This window comes from Pseudorasbora parva, chromosome 18 (genome assembly GCF_024679245.1).
Source record: "Pseudorasbora parva isolate DD20220531a chromosome 18, ASM2467924v1, whole genome shotgun sequence".
Classification (NCBI taxonomy): domain Eukaryota; kingdom Metazoa; phylum Chordata; class Actinopteri; order Cypriniformes; family Gobionidae; genus Pseudorasbora; species Pseudorasbora parva.
Window position 1 is genome coordinate 32,332,897 of NC_090189.1, and position 16,982 is coordinate 32,349,878.

At 42.3% G+C, this 16,982-nt stretch overlaps 1 protein-coding gene across 1 annotated transcript; it reads left to right on the top strand.

Annotated features, from left to right (window-relative positions):
• The first annotated feature begins 4,882 nt into the window (after window positions 1-4,882).
• Window positions 4,883-12,124, top strand: LOC137046046 (uncharacterized). The gene is made up of 2 exons (XM_067423099.1): window positions 4,883-4,889; window positions 11,247-12,124. The coding sequence occupies exons 1-2, from the start codon at window positions 4,883-4,885 to the stop codon at window positions 12,122-12,124; spliced, it is 885 nt and encodes a 294-aa protein (XP_067279200.1).
• Window positions 12,125-16,982: the final 4,858 nt, after the last annotated feature.

A 16,982-nucleotide genomic window follows, 5' to 3' on the forward strand; every position in this document is an offset into this window, starting at 1 on the left:
CAAAAAGAGATCCCATCTGTTTCGAGGCCTGATTCAAGTGAAACAGGTGAAACATAGCAAAGGCCGCTGCCACCGCTTCTCATCCCCAAATGTGCTATAAAACTGTGCTATAAGGCGAGTCTGAAGGGATAGAGAAGGGGAGGGAGATGCAAAATCCATAGCTGAGCATTTCACTTTCAATAGAGCTATTGTTGAGAAAAACTACACTTCAGAAGAGGATAGCCTCCCTCTGTATATCAACCAATCATTGCAGAGACATAAATTAGTTTGAACTGATCCCACTGATAATGTAGCAACAACCTTAATTATGGAGATTATAAAGATTATGAATATTTGATCGGCAAAAAATTTACCAAGATACCATTAGAGCAGTGGAAGGATACCCCATGTCAAAGTTAGACATGGGCAATCAACTTCACTAAAAGGCTGAACATACTCTCTTAACAAGGATATTTAAAAGGACAGAGAGATTTATTTATTTTCTTCAAGTGATAGGCTAGGTGAGTGAAATTATAATTTTATTTCCGTGCTGTATGTGTGTCATTTTCAGGAGGTTTTACATTTTATGTCTAAAAGTAATCCAAAAAGCCATTTAAACCAGTTCCTGAGAAGAGGATATACCATTACTGTACTACTCTTTCAACTAGGAGATGCCTGAACTACTAAAACACATCTTGGATTGTTAGCCACAACCAAATAAATCCAACCATCCAGAGAGTTACATTCCAAGTCTTTGATTTAGGTTGTAATAGGCTTGTCATGGAACAAGGTAAACAAGCTCTATATTTTCTAGAAAGTAAGATCGATTATGCCATGAGAAGTTGTTGTGCCCATGCTATGCCACTCGGAATATAGATAACAGGAATTTGCATGTCTGTCCAGATGTTAGGGAAAGTTTATTTGATTTATAGACAATGGAGCTGTCAGCACGAGCTGTTCTCGTCAGAGCTGTTTATTTACTGCCACGAGCAGACGCCGAGATTCTGGCTGTTTGAATAGTGATGATCAGACAAAGTTTTGCGCTGCGGCTCAATGTGAGTGATGGTATGGAAATTAGAGATGAGGACAGTCTGAATAACAGGTCATCTTTTGAAGTTTCCTCATAAATAAAAAAGGCATAAAAAATATGTTTGAAATTATGTACAGTCACACATGAGATAAAGACTCCAGTATAATAAAATTATCATATGCAAGCAAACTAAGAAACCCAGGAGAGACGGATACATACAGGTTTAAGTTAATGATATAAATGAAGGTAACAACCAAGGAACAGAAGGAAACATGTATATAAAACTGCAAACAACTACACAACATCCATGAAAGGACAGCAACCGACAATGAACATTGAAAACAACGGGGTAACAAGCTAGAAACGCTAGAAACAGGAAATACATTTTGCCATTATGTTACAAAAATAAAATAGATACAAGTGTTTTTATTCTTCATGGTGTGAAGAGAACACATGGCCGGACAAAAAACTAAAATATGGCTTTATTTTAAGAAATTAGTCAATAGGCTTTAGCTCACATAATATGAACCATGAATTTTTTTTTTTTTTTTTTTTTTTTTTTTTGTCGTTTCACAGAATCGCTGACAAGTCTGTGATGGGTCCACGGAAGTGATGCCTATGTAAGTCAATGACAAGAAGCATCCGTGGTCCACTCAATATTCCCTGTTCCAACGCCTTATTCGTCAGTTTGATTTAGTCAGCATAATTTTATTTAAATTTATTTTCTTTTTATTTCATTTCATTTCATTTCATTTCATTTAATGGTTTATTTAAAAGGGGACAGTGCAATTTCATAAAACACATGAACAAACATGGTTAAAAAAAGCCAGAATTAGCCAAAAGGCTATTTTTCATCTGTAGTCCCCTGGCCAAGATGTAAAAAAAGCAATTAAATACAAACAGAAATATACATTTACAAGTCTACGGCAAATTGACTACAATATAAATGACACTGTAAAATAACTTAATACATTTTGCCTGTTACAAAAATTAGACACACAAAAAACACATTTTCAAAAATGGCTATAGTGTATGTAATATATAGTACAGCTCAATAGACTCGACTTTTAATGTTGGCAAACATAGTTGTTAATGAGCCAAATTTTCAATTTTTTTGTAAAGGCCTTATAAGTATTGAGCTGTCTAACCTCCTCAGGTATAGAATTCCATTCTGTAGCGCCCCTCACTGACCAGGCCGTGCGACTGAAAACACTCCTGCGCAGAGGGATGACACAGTCTCCTCTGGCAGAGCCTCGAGTAACGCGCTCAGAACTGTTTCTTTGGCTGATGAACTCAGCCTGAGGAGCTGGTGCCAAATCATGTGTCACTTTAATAATTTTATTCAGACACATTTTGAACGCGTAACTCAAACCCTTCCCTAAACCTACACATTTGTGTATTATAAAAAAAAACTGGATGTAACAGGCAGATATGACTGCAGGCACAATTTCTTCAGAAAGTACAAATATTTCAAGTGTTCGGAGACCAAACGTTTGATTTTTGTGAAGAAAACCCCAAAAGCAATCAGTAACGTCGAGTCCATCCGCAAAAGCAACTTTACTTCAGTATGTCCTTCTGACATCTGCCGCTGGCTCTCATTTAGTTAAACATAAGATAGAATTTGTCTTGTATAGATCTAACAGGCGATCTTTGGTCTCATGAATCACCTGCCAAATAATTTTGACTGAGGCCAAAGTCAAGTTTCATAACTTAATTTTTTTCGGGTATTTATCTTTTACCAATGTAGCCTACAAGTTAGACTTTATATGTTTGACTGAAAGGGTTACATAGGTAACCGAGACGTTCCCTTTCGTTTAGTCACTCCGACGTAACGTCAGTGACTGACGAATGGGGGTCCCAATGTAATCACGCCACTCGGCTGACTTCCAGTGCCCTGCGCAAGCGTGAGAGCCCTGATGCAAGTTAGGACGGTCAAAGGCCTCTACTTAACGCAGGAATACCAAGGTACACTGTGAGGCATATTCCAGTAGGAGATATGCGCCAAGATGCCTACCTGTAGGAAGGACTTAAGGAAACACGTATGACCCGAGGGGCTGCATACGGAAGATCACTGGGGTACCAGCCGCAGGTGGATTTTTAACCCCTGGGGGTGGCAAGGTTGCTAAGGGAATACACCCGCTCAGGGAGGCTTACGGTGGAAATACACATGTGGGGGTCACTGGAGGGGAACCATGCACATGGGGCACCTGGCCGGACACGAGTGTCTGGGCTAAGAGCAGACTTACTGGCGTCGGTGTCGTCAGTGCTAGAGGTGCTCAGGGCTCTCTGGGAGCTCACCTGAGAAGAATATCGCACGTATCCAGTCCGTGGAGTGGAATGGCGAGCAAGCGAAGACACCTGAGCCAATTACCGGCCACTAGTAGAGGCAAGTACATAGACGGATACAGGCTCCACTCGGAGATTATAGAATCTGGCGAATGTGTTTGGTGTCGCCCAGCCTGCAGCTCTGCAGATGTCTGTCAGCGGAGCATCATGCGCTAAAGCCCAAGAGGAGGCCACACTCCGAGTGGAGTGGGCCCTGACCCCAAGGGGACATGGACGCCCTTGCTGCTGGTAAGCCAAAACAATGGTGTCCACTAACCAGTGAGACAACCTTTGCCTTGAGAAAGCCTTCCCTTTCAGCTTCCCACCATAACAGACAAGAGCTGGTCTGAGGTCCTGAACACTGCGTCCTGTCTACGTAAGCGCGAAGGGCGCGTACTGGACAGAGCAGTGCCAAGGCTGGGTCTGCCTCCTCCAAAGGCAGCGCTTGCAGGTTCACCACCTGGTCTCTGAACGGAGTGATGGGAACCTTGGGCACATATCCAGGGTCTCAGGATCAAGTGAGAGTCAGCCGGCCCGAATTCCAGGCACGCTTCGTCAACCGAAAATGCCTGCAGGTCCCCTACCCTCTAGATGGAGGCCAATGCGGTCAGGAGCGCTGTCTTCATAGACAAGAACTTAACATCTACTGACCGCAAAGGCCTAGTGGGGTCTTCTGCAGAGCACTTAGAACTACTGAGAGGTCCCAAGAGGGTACGAGAGGAGCGCGAGGAGGATGTAGTCTCCTCGCACCCCTCAGGAACTTGATGACCAGGCCATGCTTACTTACCGGTTTACCGTCCAAGAGGTTATGGTAACCACATAAACATTCAGGGTGGAATGCGACAGCCTTCGATCCAACCCTTCTTGGAGAAATGAGAGCACAGACCCGATCGGGCACTGCCAGGGGTCTTCTTGGCGGGAAGAACACCAACTGACGAAGAGGTTCCACTTCGACGCATAGGCCTGTCTCGTGGACTCGGCCCGAGCGGAAGTGATGGTAGCCACCACCGTAGAGACGGGGCACCCTGTGGCACCCACGTCCCAATCTTTGGAACCTCCATGTGTGGCTCCTCCACAGGGTGCCCAATCTCTGAGAGAGGAGATCCTGTCTCAGAGGAATTGGCCAGGGAGGGGCTGTCGCAAGGAGTACTAGTTCTGGGAACCAGGTCCGGCCGTGCCAGTACGGGGCGACCAAAGTGACCTGCTCCTTGTCCTCCCTGACCTTGCACAAAACACGTGCAAGAAGGCTCACTGGGGGAAACGCATACTTGCGTAGGCCCTGCGGCCAGCTGTGCGCCAGTGCATCCGTGCCGAGCGTGCCCTCGGTTAGGAAATAGTACAGGCTGCAATGGGACGAGTCGTGGGAGGCAACAGATCTACCTGTGCGTCCCCGAACTGATCCCAGATCAGCTGGACCGACTGGGGATGGAGTCTCCACTCCCCGGGGATTGGCTGAATCCGTGAGAGCTCGTCGGCTGCACGGTTCAGGATCCCCGGGATATGGACAGCACGAAGGGACCTCAGGCGCTTCTGACTCCATAAAACGAGATGGCGGGTGAGTTGGGACATGCGGCGGGAGCGTAGACCGCCCTGGTGGTTGATGTACACTACTACGGCCGTGTTGTCCACCTGACTAGAACGTGTTGACCCTTCAGCAACGATAGGAAGCGGTGCAGGGCGAACCGTACTGCCAGCAACTCGAGGCAATTGATTTGCAGGCGGCGCTGGCTCTCTGTCCGGGAGCCAGCGGCTGCATGTCCATTGCACATGGCACCCCAACTCGTGGTGGACGCATCTGTTGATACAACAACATGCCTGGAAACTCGTTCTAAGGGCACACCTGCCCGTAAAAGCCAGAGTCACTGGGACCCGGAGCGTGCCAGACTGCCATGCCCATCTCGGGACTCGATCGCGAAGCCAGTGCTGAAGCGGTCTCATATGAAGCAATCCGAGCAGCATCACCGCGGCTGCAGATGCCATATGCCCCAGGAGCCTCTGAAACAGTTTCAGTGGAACCACACTCTTGCTCTCTAACTGACGGAGGTAAGTCAGCAGTGACTGCGCGCGCTCGCCGGTAAGCTGCGCACACATGGCGACCGAGTCGATCTCCATACCGAGAAAAGAGATCCTCTGCGCTGGGCAGAGTTTGCTCTTTGCTCTTCAGTTGACCCGAAGGCCCAGACGAGCTAAGTGGTGGAGAACCAGGTCTCTGTGTTCGCACACCCGGTCCCGAGAGTGGCCCAGTATGAGCCAGTCATCGAGATAGTTCAGGATGCGAACCCCTTGTTGCCTGAGTGACGCAAGGGCTGCCTCGACAATCTTCGTGAAGACGCGAGGGGACAGAGCTAGCTCGAATGGTAGTACAGCATACTGATATGCCCGCCCTTCGAACGCAAACCGTAGGAACGGTCTTTGTCACGGAAGGATGGACACATGGAAGTATGCGTCCTTCAGGTCGATCGCTGCAAACCAATCGCATGGACGAACGCATTCGAAAAGGCATTTCGCAGTCAACATCCTGAATGGAAGACGCGAAGGTCCAGGATCGGCCGTAACCCACCGGATTTCTTCGGTACAATGAAGTAAGTGCTGAGAAGCCGGACTTCATCTCAGCTGGAGGGACGAGCTTGACCGCGCCCTTTGCCAGTAGGGTCGCGATCTCCGCACGCATGACTGGGGCACTGGACCCCACCAAGGTGTACCGGACACCCCGGAAGCGGGGAGAAGCTCGCGCGAACTGAATCGCATAGCCGAGCAGGATGGTCCGCGCGACCCAGCGGGACAGTGATCCGGAGATCTCCCGGACCGCGTGCACTCCTCATGCATCTCAGGAGCGAAATGGCATCGGGGGCGGGGCCCGCAGCTGTCGGGTGCCACCTCCAAAAAACAATCGCCCAACCGCGAGCACTCGTGACAGGGTGGAGATTCACACCAGCCCGAGGCTCGCGGCTGCCCGAGATAACATGGCTGTCAACTCTAGGTCAGATTCTACAGTGCTACCACACCCGGAGGCGGAGCATAGCCGAATCGTCATCCCCAAAGGACTCTAGACCACCTTGAGATGCGGCAATCGACCTCTCGCCGCTATCTGGAGTATGAACGAAAAGAACGGGGCGTCAGCAGACAGTCCCGCTGCTTCAGTCCAACACTCGCTGGAAGCGATGTGCAAGAGGGCGGGAGTGGCCCGAGGAATGATCGTCGGGGTTCTTAATACCACAGCACCGCCCTGAGGTCACCCTGGCCACCAGCCAAAGTACCGCCTCTCTCGGAGATGGTAGATCGGGGTGTGGTAGAGGGGACTCTCTCTCTTTACAGAGATCATTGAGTCTCGACCACAATGATCTGCCCGCGCCTCCGGAAGACTTGGAGTTAAGCTTTCCTCTGAGAAAAGAACAAAGAGCGGCACTGAAGTCATTCTTAAAAAGGGAAGATGTGTTCGGAGTTTAGCCGACCGGATACGGCGAATGTTTAACCTGATAACCGTCACGAGGACGAGGACGCACTGAAGGTCTCTTTGTTTAAATTAGCTCAAAATTACTATCAGATGTAAGTAATTACCTTGACAAACTATACATCATTAAAAAGATCTAAGACTAAAGTTTAATTTTTTTACCTCTGTTTTATTCTCAAAGTCTTATAGTGACCGTAATGTGTTAATATGTTCCAGGAGTTATGAATATGATCTTGGGCGTCGCTACCTTTTGATTGTAATATGCGCGTCATTTGCTCCCATTCATAAAAAAATCCTCCTTGGTCGTCATGAAGACACTCGACAAAACAACTTCCCTCAGGGCTTTTACTTCAAAAGTGTGCAGATGTGGAGAAATATTGATAGATTCTCACACGTTTGAGTCAAATTTCTATACAGAGAAGTATTATTTATTCAATCTTTATCCAAAATCCGCGGATGTATGATTATGAGAGCAGTAGGCTGTGATATGCTGTGTTTTCAATTCATTCTGGCAGCCGGAGGGCGCTGGAAAGCTGTACTACTGAAAATTCACCCCATGGGGAACACATGAAGAACAGACACACCATGTGACATTCAGGAAGTATCTGACATATGGACATATCCACACAGCTCCCTGGGATCGTCAGATCGCTATTTTATGCAGATAAACACGTTTTAAGACAATAAACACACAATCGCGGCAATATATGGTTGGTCTGTGTTCTTTATGCCATGTTGGGTGGTTTCATAATAGATGATATTTATAATGCAATGCTATTCCACATAGCTTTTAGCATTGTATATTTTCTGTCAGATTTTTTGACCCGAAGCTATATGAGATCACATATTGTTATATAAAACACTCTACATATAAAATATAAAGTGATATGAAGCAAGTTTTGAATAAAACATGATTTTAATCGTATAAATTGTTGTTTTGCTGGTGTGCTAAGCTAACATGCTAGCTTGCCCTAGATGCACCTGCCACTGAGTAAATACTTTATTTTTATGAACATTTTCTAAATGTAAAACTACTGAAATGCTTATTTGGACGAAATGCATTCAATAGAGTCTCAGTGAGGGTAAAGTGAGAGGTTTGATTTAGAAATGAGGTTTGAATAGAACAGTTTGAATAGAGAATCGTCCCAGCTAACAGGGAACGTTCTCAGAACGTTGGCTAACGTTCTCTAAAAGTTCTCTCAAAGTTATCAAAAAACGTTCTTGCAGTAACGTTATTAGAACGTTGTGCCAACGTTATTTGCTGTTGAGTAACGTTCTAAAAACGTTACCTATAAAACGTTATTCTTACATTGTTAGTGGAACGTTTTAAAAACGTTACTACATTTAAAAAAGTATTAGTCGTTACAAATTAGTCATACAGCTTTTTTCTCAAACTTCAGATACATAATTTGTATATCCAGAGACAACTTAATGACACTTAAATGCTATTTTCGAGTATATATTTATTTTTTTACAATCAGAAGAAAAATCTAGTAAACTAATTATGTATTAAATATAAATGTAATATAAATATAAAAGTCAATTATAAAAGTGGTTTTAGCTTTTTTTAAGAAAGAATAAGATGTCAATAAACAAAAGCAAGTACAGTAAAGGAGAAAACAGGAATATTTTATTTGATCATACTCCACACCATTATAAGAACGTTATTTAACGTTCTTAGAACCTAATGAGAACGTTAATACAACGTTCCACAAACTGGACATTTCAACGTTCCTAGAACGTTCAAAAACGTTTTTAGAACTTAATGGGAACGTTAGGGAAACGTTCTTATAACCTAAAATTGTTAGCTGGGGTTAGTAATTATAATGCAGACAAAAGAATAATAATTGGAGCCATAACCAGTCCGCAGAAGTGTGAATGCCGGGGAGACAAACTGAATGGGGCAGTTTGCACCTCTAAACAATAGAGGCAATACAGCGACTGAAAGCTGAGAAGATGTGGCAATAAACATCAGTTGATATTTCAGCGATATCTCAAAATAAAATCACATGAAACGATCTTGTAAAACGTTTAATAAAATGCAGAGTTTTAGACTGATCATCTTCAGATCTGAAATATAACATGGTCAGACTTGTGGCTTTAGCTGTAGTGCATTTCTAGATTTCTCCAAGGCCCACTTCAATTTTATTTTCATAAAGATATATCATACAAATAAATTTCTAATAACTTTACAAAACTTTGAAGCTTATTATAGCTTTTTTTTATTATAAAAAATATTATCATTTTGACTTTACAGTAAACTGCCAGGTGTCTGCTTTCAAATGAGACCATAATTATGCTTTTAGTGCAAAGGATTCACAAACTGTATTTGTTTTAGTCTGAGTATACATTTCTTAGGATTTTTTCAAAATTTAGAAATCAGCTTAACAGGTTAATCAGTCAGCGAGCTCCCCTTCACTGTCGTTGCTCCGGTTGGTGTAGCGCTATCCTATCGCGTGCAGAGGAAGTTTGAAAGACAACCGTTTATCCCGCCCCTCGGATTGAGCCCTGTCTATGGTGAGTTTCCAGACCAAACATCTTGAGGTGGGTCTGGCTTGTCAGGCTAGGTGTCACAGGTTGCATGTAATAGGAATTCAAGAATGATGTGTAATGCAAAGTGAATGTGATAAAGAGACTTTTAATGAAAATCAAGAACAAGAAAATCATCTCAGTGTCAGGAAACTAGGAAATAACAGGCAGAAATGCAGGATCCAAATGCAGGGTGAATTTAATAATAAATTAAATAAAACTTTCAAAACAGGACTCAGGAACAGAACAAAACAAGCTAGCAAAACCACAGAGAACAGGGAAAATCATACTCCTGCAACACCAAATAATTACCAACAGAGAACCAGAGAAAACAATCGCTATATATACAGGGAAGACTAGCTTATAGAGGGAATGCACATGACGTCACCATCATCTGGAGTGACTGTGATTACGCCCTACTAAGTGGCAAAAAGACTGAGAGGCAGCACTGGTTTACAGCGTGACTGCAGCAAAAACACACAAAACCAGGCCCGGAGCGTAGGCAGAGGCTTGTCCACAGACTCCATGAACATAGCTGTTTCGGACTTGATTAACAGCGTGTCATTTTCGAACTCAAACCACAGCCACCTGCTGCTTCTGCTTTAAGAGTTAAACGCTGCCCATAACTGCTTGTCTAGGACCTGTAATCCTCGTAATCCTCTGTAAGAATTCGTAAAATTAGCATATTATTAGTGAAAAGGAGCTAGCAAAAGATCCAGTGTGTATCTGTATTTGCACTCGCCAAATGATTACATTTCCAATATGTATTAACTTCAGTGAGTAATCTAGCCAATCACAGACATGTTTGTAGATTTCTACAACGCAGTTGGCCAATCACAGGTGTTGAATTTGGAATCCACTCACCGCTCAAGTGTTTGTCCAGGCGCTGAGTTCAGTTAACATGCACATCAATCCTCTGTAAGTGCAGACATTGTGAAAATAAGAAAATTTAATTGTATACCAGCTTCACTGATTAATATAGCGGAACTTTGTGAGATTGCGTTTATTGAATAAGTGACAGCAGGGAGTGCTCTTTGCGCGCTGTCTATGCAATATAATTATTATTATTTTGTATTACAGTTTTTCTCAATCGATTTTGGTACATTTCTCCAAACACAAGTAACTGCTCTCAAAACATTTAACACAGTGATCTGCACACTTTGTAATTGTCCTAGACAGATAGTAAATTCTCCTTAATTTCATACAAATTTCAAATCAGAAGCATAATTTTCTCAAAATGCTGTGCACAAAATTCCCTAATGTTATCACAGCCATTCATACAACCAACCAAATCTTTAAAATATCAGGAAAAAACATTTGCAGCTTTTTCGTTGGTCTTCACAAGCATTGTTGTACAATTTTCAAAACACAACAAACAAAACTGTAAATTTTAAAATAGTCAGTTGCACACCATATGTCCTCAGTTAACCCCAAATTGATATCTGATCAGTTAGTAATATGCTCAACACAGGAAATACAAATATCACAATTGTTAAAACAGCTATCTCAATTACAAAAGAAAAAAAAAGAAAAAAAAGAAAAAGCAAAAGAATGGGAAGAAAAAAAGTTGTAAGAGTGAGGTTTTGGAGAGTATAGAGGAAGGGTAATATTGAGAACAGCAGAAGAGGTAAAAAGAGATTAGGGGATATGAATAGTTGGTATAGGAAGAGGAGATGGGACAAGAAGAGCTGAGGATGTAGGAGAAGCAAGAAGAGCTGAGAAGAGCTGAGGATGTAGGAGAAGCAAGAAGCACTGAGGATGTAGGAGAAGCAAGAAGAGCTGAGGATGTAGGAGAAGCAAGAATAGCTGAGGATGTAGGAGAAGCAAGAAGAGCTGAGGATGTAGGAGAAGCAAGAAGAGCTGAGGATGTAGGAGAAGCAAGAAGAGCTGAGGATGTAGGAGAAGCAAGAAGAGCTGAGGATGTAGGAGAAGCAAGAAGAGCTGAGGATGTAGGAGAAGCAAGAAGAGCTGAGGATGAAGGAGAAGCAAGAAGAGCTGAGGATGCTGATGATGAAGGAGAAGCAAGAAAAGCTGAGGATGTAGGAGAAACAAGAAGAGCTGATGATGAAGGAGAAGCAAGAAGAGCTGAGGATGAAGGAGAAGCAAGAAGAGCTGAGGATGTAGGAGAAGCAAGAAGAACTGAGGATGTAGGAGAAGCAAGAAGAGCTGAGGATGTAGGAGAAGCAAGAAGAGCTGAGGATGAAGGAGGAGGAGAAACAAGAAGAGCTGAGGATGTAGGAGAAGCAAGAAGAGCTGAGTATGTAGGAGAAGCAAGAAGAACTGAGGATGTAGGAGAAGCAAGAAGAACTGAGGATGTAGGAGAAGCAAGAAGAGCTGAGGATGAAGGAGGAGGAGAAGCAAGAAGAGCTGAGGATGAAGGAGAAGCAAAAAGAGCTGAGGATGCTGAGGATGAAGGAGAAGCAAGAAGAGCTGAGGATGAAGGAGAAGCAAAAAGAGCTGAGGATGCTGAGGATGAAGGAGAAGCAAGAAGAGCTGAGGATGAAGGAGAAACAAGAAGAACTGAGGATGTAGGAGAAACAAGAAGAGCTGAGGATGAAGGAGAAACAAGAAGAGCTGAGGATGTAAGAGAAATAAGAAGAGCTGAGGATGTAGGAGAAACAAGAAAAGATGAGGATGTAGGAGAAACAAGAAGAGCTGAGGATGAAGGAGAAGCAAGAAGAGCTGAGGATGAAGGAGAAGCAAGAAGAGCTGAGGATGTAGGAGAAGCAAGAAGAGCTGATAATGAAGGAGAAGCAAGAAGAGCTGAGGATGTAGGAGAAGCAAGAAGAGCTGAGGATGTAGGAAGATGAGTAGCGTGAGAAGAGATGGTAGAGTGGAAGGCAATGGCATTAGTGGAAAGCACAAGAGAATAAAATATAAGAAGACATGGACAGAGGGGAAGGGGAGAGCAAAATGTAACAGGAGGGAGGAGAGGTAAAATTATTGCGTACAGACAGGTTTCAAATAAATCAGAGCCAACCTAACTGACCATGTCATAAATTATGGTCTTTACTTGAGAGAAACTGGACAGAAAGTTCAGCCCAGTATAAACATCATGCCACAGTCAATGTGGGCTGCAATCCACTGGTGCTATGGCACACAACGCTGTCTTGGGGTTGCACAACACAGAAAGGCTCCTACATTTTTTAAACTCCCTCAATGAAATCATTTTTCTGCAGAGAGATCAGGAGAAAACTGAGTGAAATTGAGGACATACAACTTTCAGCACTGGTGCAAGAGTGGCTCGAGCCTCACCCATATTTCAGCATATTCTCCTCTTGGAGATGAAAATATCACAACCCTTACAACCAAGTAAATCTTCTTCAAAAACTGGAAGAGGCCTGTGGAGAAGTTGAGGCTCAAGGATGGATCCAGCATTCCCACAATGCACAACTCCTGCAAATATAACATCCTATAATGTTAATGAAATTCTTTGACCAGATGTAACTGAGAGGTAAGATCTATAAAGTTCACTGATTCAATTAATTCAGTAGATTTATACAATTAAAATCATTAAAGAACTTTGAATAACACAATTAAAGAACATGACAAATGTGTATTTTCATTCATGTATTTGTGTATCTACAGCTGAATTTTGTATTAAATCAACAGAGAACACACTTTTAGTTTTAATGTTAGTATTTATTTTTGATAAATGCATTAATAGAATAAACTGCAGTGCTTCATTATGCAGTAAATACTGAACTGTTTTGCCAACATAAGAGTGTTTAGTTTGCTGTGTTAAAGGACAACTCCGGTGAGAAATGACCCTAGGGGTAATTAACAGATGGGGAAAACTGTCTCGACTCGTCGAGCCACGAGCGCTCTGCTAAGTGATGAACTGTGATTTGGAATCTCATATGGTCTGTTGTTTCCGGAAGAAAGCACTGAACGTGACAGAGAAAATAAATAAATAAAAATAAAAATGTCCATGTTATTACATTTCACAAACTTAATTCCTATCGACCAGCTCACTTAGAACAGCGCTCGTGGATAGATTCGTTGAGACTGTTTTCCAAGAAGGCTGCTATCCGCGAACGCGTAATGCACTATGTTTATAAAGCATCTACTTATTAAACTGTTTTTACACTTACAAAGTTCTCAATGCTTCAGTTTGCATGTAGGGACCCTCCTTATGCTACCGTGTTAGTGTGAGGCTATTTTGAGCCTTGTTAGTAGGGGTGTGCATTGGCACTTCCTTCACGATTCGATTCGATTACGATTCACCAGGTAACGATTCGATTCAATTCGATTCTACGATGCATTGTGATGCATCAAAATTCTACTGCACACAAGGCTAATTTTTCATCAGTCATGAGGCAATACAAGCAGATATTAAACAACAGATTGTATTGGCTGCTATGTGTCTCCTGTATCTTCGACATAAAAGTTATTAAATAAAATAAAATGTAATTAAATAAAATTAAATAAAATGCAATTAACCCTTAAATGCATGACTGTTTCACCAAACATTCTTACATATTCAGGTCGTTAGCGACCCAGATCTGTATTTAACATGGATAGACCTCTACCTGTCGTGATAATATATAAAACTCCTGATTTTAGAGTAACAGCTACAGAAGAATAAAATAAAACCTATTTCGTTACCTTTTGGAGCTTGGAAGGATACAGTTTGAGCAGATGTTTAATACCATCATCATATGTCCTCGTCAGACTTCGTTTACCAGTATATTCAGCATCTGCCTCATATTCGCGATCTCCAGCATATTCTCCAAACTCATTTTCAATGTCTTCAAAATCAATATTTTGATTACTGACAGCTTCTTGACCACATCCATCATCAAGAGACAGTGACACTAACATATGATTGTGTTTAGTACTTGCTCTCTGAAGTAAATCACTGAGTCATTTCAAGTTTTGCAGATTTTATTGTTTCGTTTTCTGCCAGAGGTAACTATGAGTGAAACGTCAGTTCATCATTGGGTATCAGACATTGCCACCTTGTGGAATAAAGGTGAATTGCGCCGTATTTCGTCATTATAGATTAATTTATTATTGTGCAAAAAATATATACGTACAATCCTACACACCTCGGGTCGTTAGCGCGTTTTAATAACCCGTCTATCGCGGTCATCTCCCTCCACCTCAGCCATCTTCCTTGTTGTTGTTGTTATTCTCCCGGAACCGGAAGTATTTGAAACTTCACAACTTTATCATCCGCCAGAAAATAAACAGTGACATAATCGATTATGGCACTTTGCCGCATCAATGCTGAATCGATTATTGTTGACACCCCTACTTGTTAGTGGTATTAACTAGCGATTTAATTTCACTACCCTGTGCCCCATAGACAAGCGTTAAAAGCTAATCTGTTTTTAGAGATAAAACTCTTTACATTCGATTTCCATGAAAACGCATCCCAGAGAACGATCTACTCGGTAACCATCTGTTAATTACCTCTAGGGTCATTTCTCACCGGAGTTGTCCTTTAATCGTTTTGAGAGCAACTACATTCATTTGGAGAAATGTGTCAAATTGATTAAGGAAAAAAAGGTAATAGGTCTATAATATATTCAGAATATGGAGAAAGAAAACTTTTGTTTTACATTCTTGACAATTGGCTCAATCTGTATTAGCCGGCTGCTGTCGACTCGCTCTCGCGGTACTTTGTTGACTTACGTCACAGCCACATGCCATCGGCGATGCCTCAAGTCGGACAAAATTTTGGCTTGTTCAACTTCATGCAGCGATGCGCAGACCGATTGATGGCGGACTTGAAGCAGTGCATGCCGGTTAGAAATTTTGTGCGACTTGAGGTAGCGCTGACGCCACGTGACTGTGACGTAAGTCAACAAAGTACCGCGAGAGCGATTCGAGGGCAGCTGGTTAATACATCCCGCTCAGCTTCTCAAGATGACTGCATGAACTGATGACGACATGAGCTGTTCCATGATTGACCGTATTCACCGCATGACAGCAAGCATGTGTTTTGTGTTTATTCTAAAACATTCTGTTCCACTAACTCTCACAAATCAGGTTTTTTTATAACGGTAAAAGCTCTTTCATGTTGTTGCAATGTTATATTGTCATGTTTATCCTTGTACAAACAGGCACTGTATTAAGCAGTAGCCTACGTAAAATATTGAATGAAAATGTCTTCTGAAACATCTATGTATTTGACAAATATTGCATTTATTTCACTTCAGCTGTGTATGTTAAAATGTGCAAACAACCTGAAATGAAAACAAAATGTATCCTATTTAACATGTACTGTCTAGATCGAATGAACGTTTCCATCAGTGCCAGTTTTACTTCATAACTATTTTTATTAACTGCAAGGATAAAATTGTCAAATGTACCATATTGTGGAAGCATATGAAAAAATCTTCATGGCAGAAATCTCTCTGCCACCCGTCATCCATCAAGTGGACAGGCTTCTAATCAGACAAGCGACCTCATCAGCTCTATCCACCAGTCTCACGATCTCCATCGCATGGGCTATAAGGAAAAAGAGTGGCTTGGGGAGGATTTTAGATATTGAGATGGGGCAGCTGATTATATCTCTGTCTGAAAGCGATGGAGAGGGAGGTGGCCATGGTTAAGACAGACCAATCTGTAATTCCCCAGGATGTTAATTAGGCCACTGGGCTGGTGATGAATGCTGAGGTTAAGACCAATGATGAGTTCTTGCCTTTATCTCCGCCCTTGTCACATAAAGTACTACGTGATCCTTGCCTTCTTACCACTCAAGGCCCTCATAGATCCATCACAGCCTTTGATTATTGATTGACTGTCGGCAGCAAACGCCAGGGCACTGAGAGGTCGCGCCCTTCTCGTCTGCCACCATGCTGGCTCCATCAAGACAAGCCTCATTCTTCACCATTCACCTCCCATTGTGGGGCCTGCAGTCGAGCAATCGTACCCTTCCGCCCTCTGGGTAACCTTGCGGGCAGGCTGTTATTCTTGATGTCACGGCACTGGAAAAAGGTAATATTTCAATTCGATTGAGTGGTTTTAATGAGAATGTGTTGAGAGAAACTGGGTGGATTGATCCGTTTTGTCTTTGGTTCACCCTGTTTCTTTTACTGAATTAGGCCAGCGCAACAGAAGCATTAGGTGAATGAATTATAGAGAATGATGAAAAAGCAAGAAAAATAGTTGCAAGAAAATATGAGGCTGAACATTTTATGGAACACTGGAATAAATATTTGAGCAAATCAAAACGCATTAATGTCACAAAGACCACTATTTAAACTTTTACATTCATTGCCTACTCATAAATGATCTAGAATGAAGGTTTGTAGTGGTTTAAGTTTATGTTACTTGACATTTATGGCCCTCTAAATAAGATCTTTATGACTAACTATTTGCTGGGTTTATGGTTTATACAAAGCGTGTAGCTAAAATCAACATGCTGTCACATGCGTTCATTTGGAGCAAGGCTAATTAACACATTTCTAAGTTATATTTTAGCTTGCAGTTTAGTTTCGGTTGTAATTTTTTTTGTGTATGTTTTGAAAAAGACTATTTTGTTAATTTAACATAATAACAAATTTTTTGTGGTCTGCTCATGATGGCACTACGCAAGTTGAGGAATCCTCTTTGATCCACACATGCTTTATTTTGCAAGAAACTGAAATTAATAACATTACTCCACTATTAAATATACAAATAGCAAAAGAATTAATGGGGTCAGTAAAATCTTTT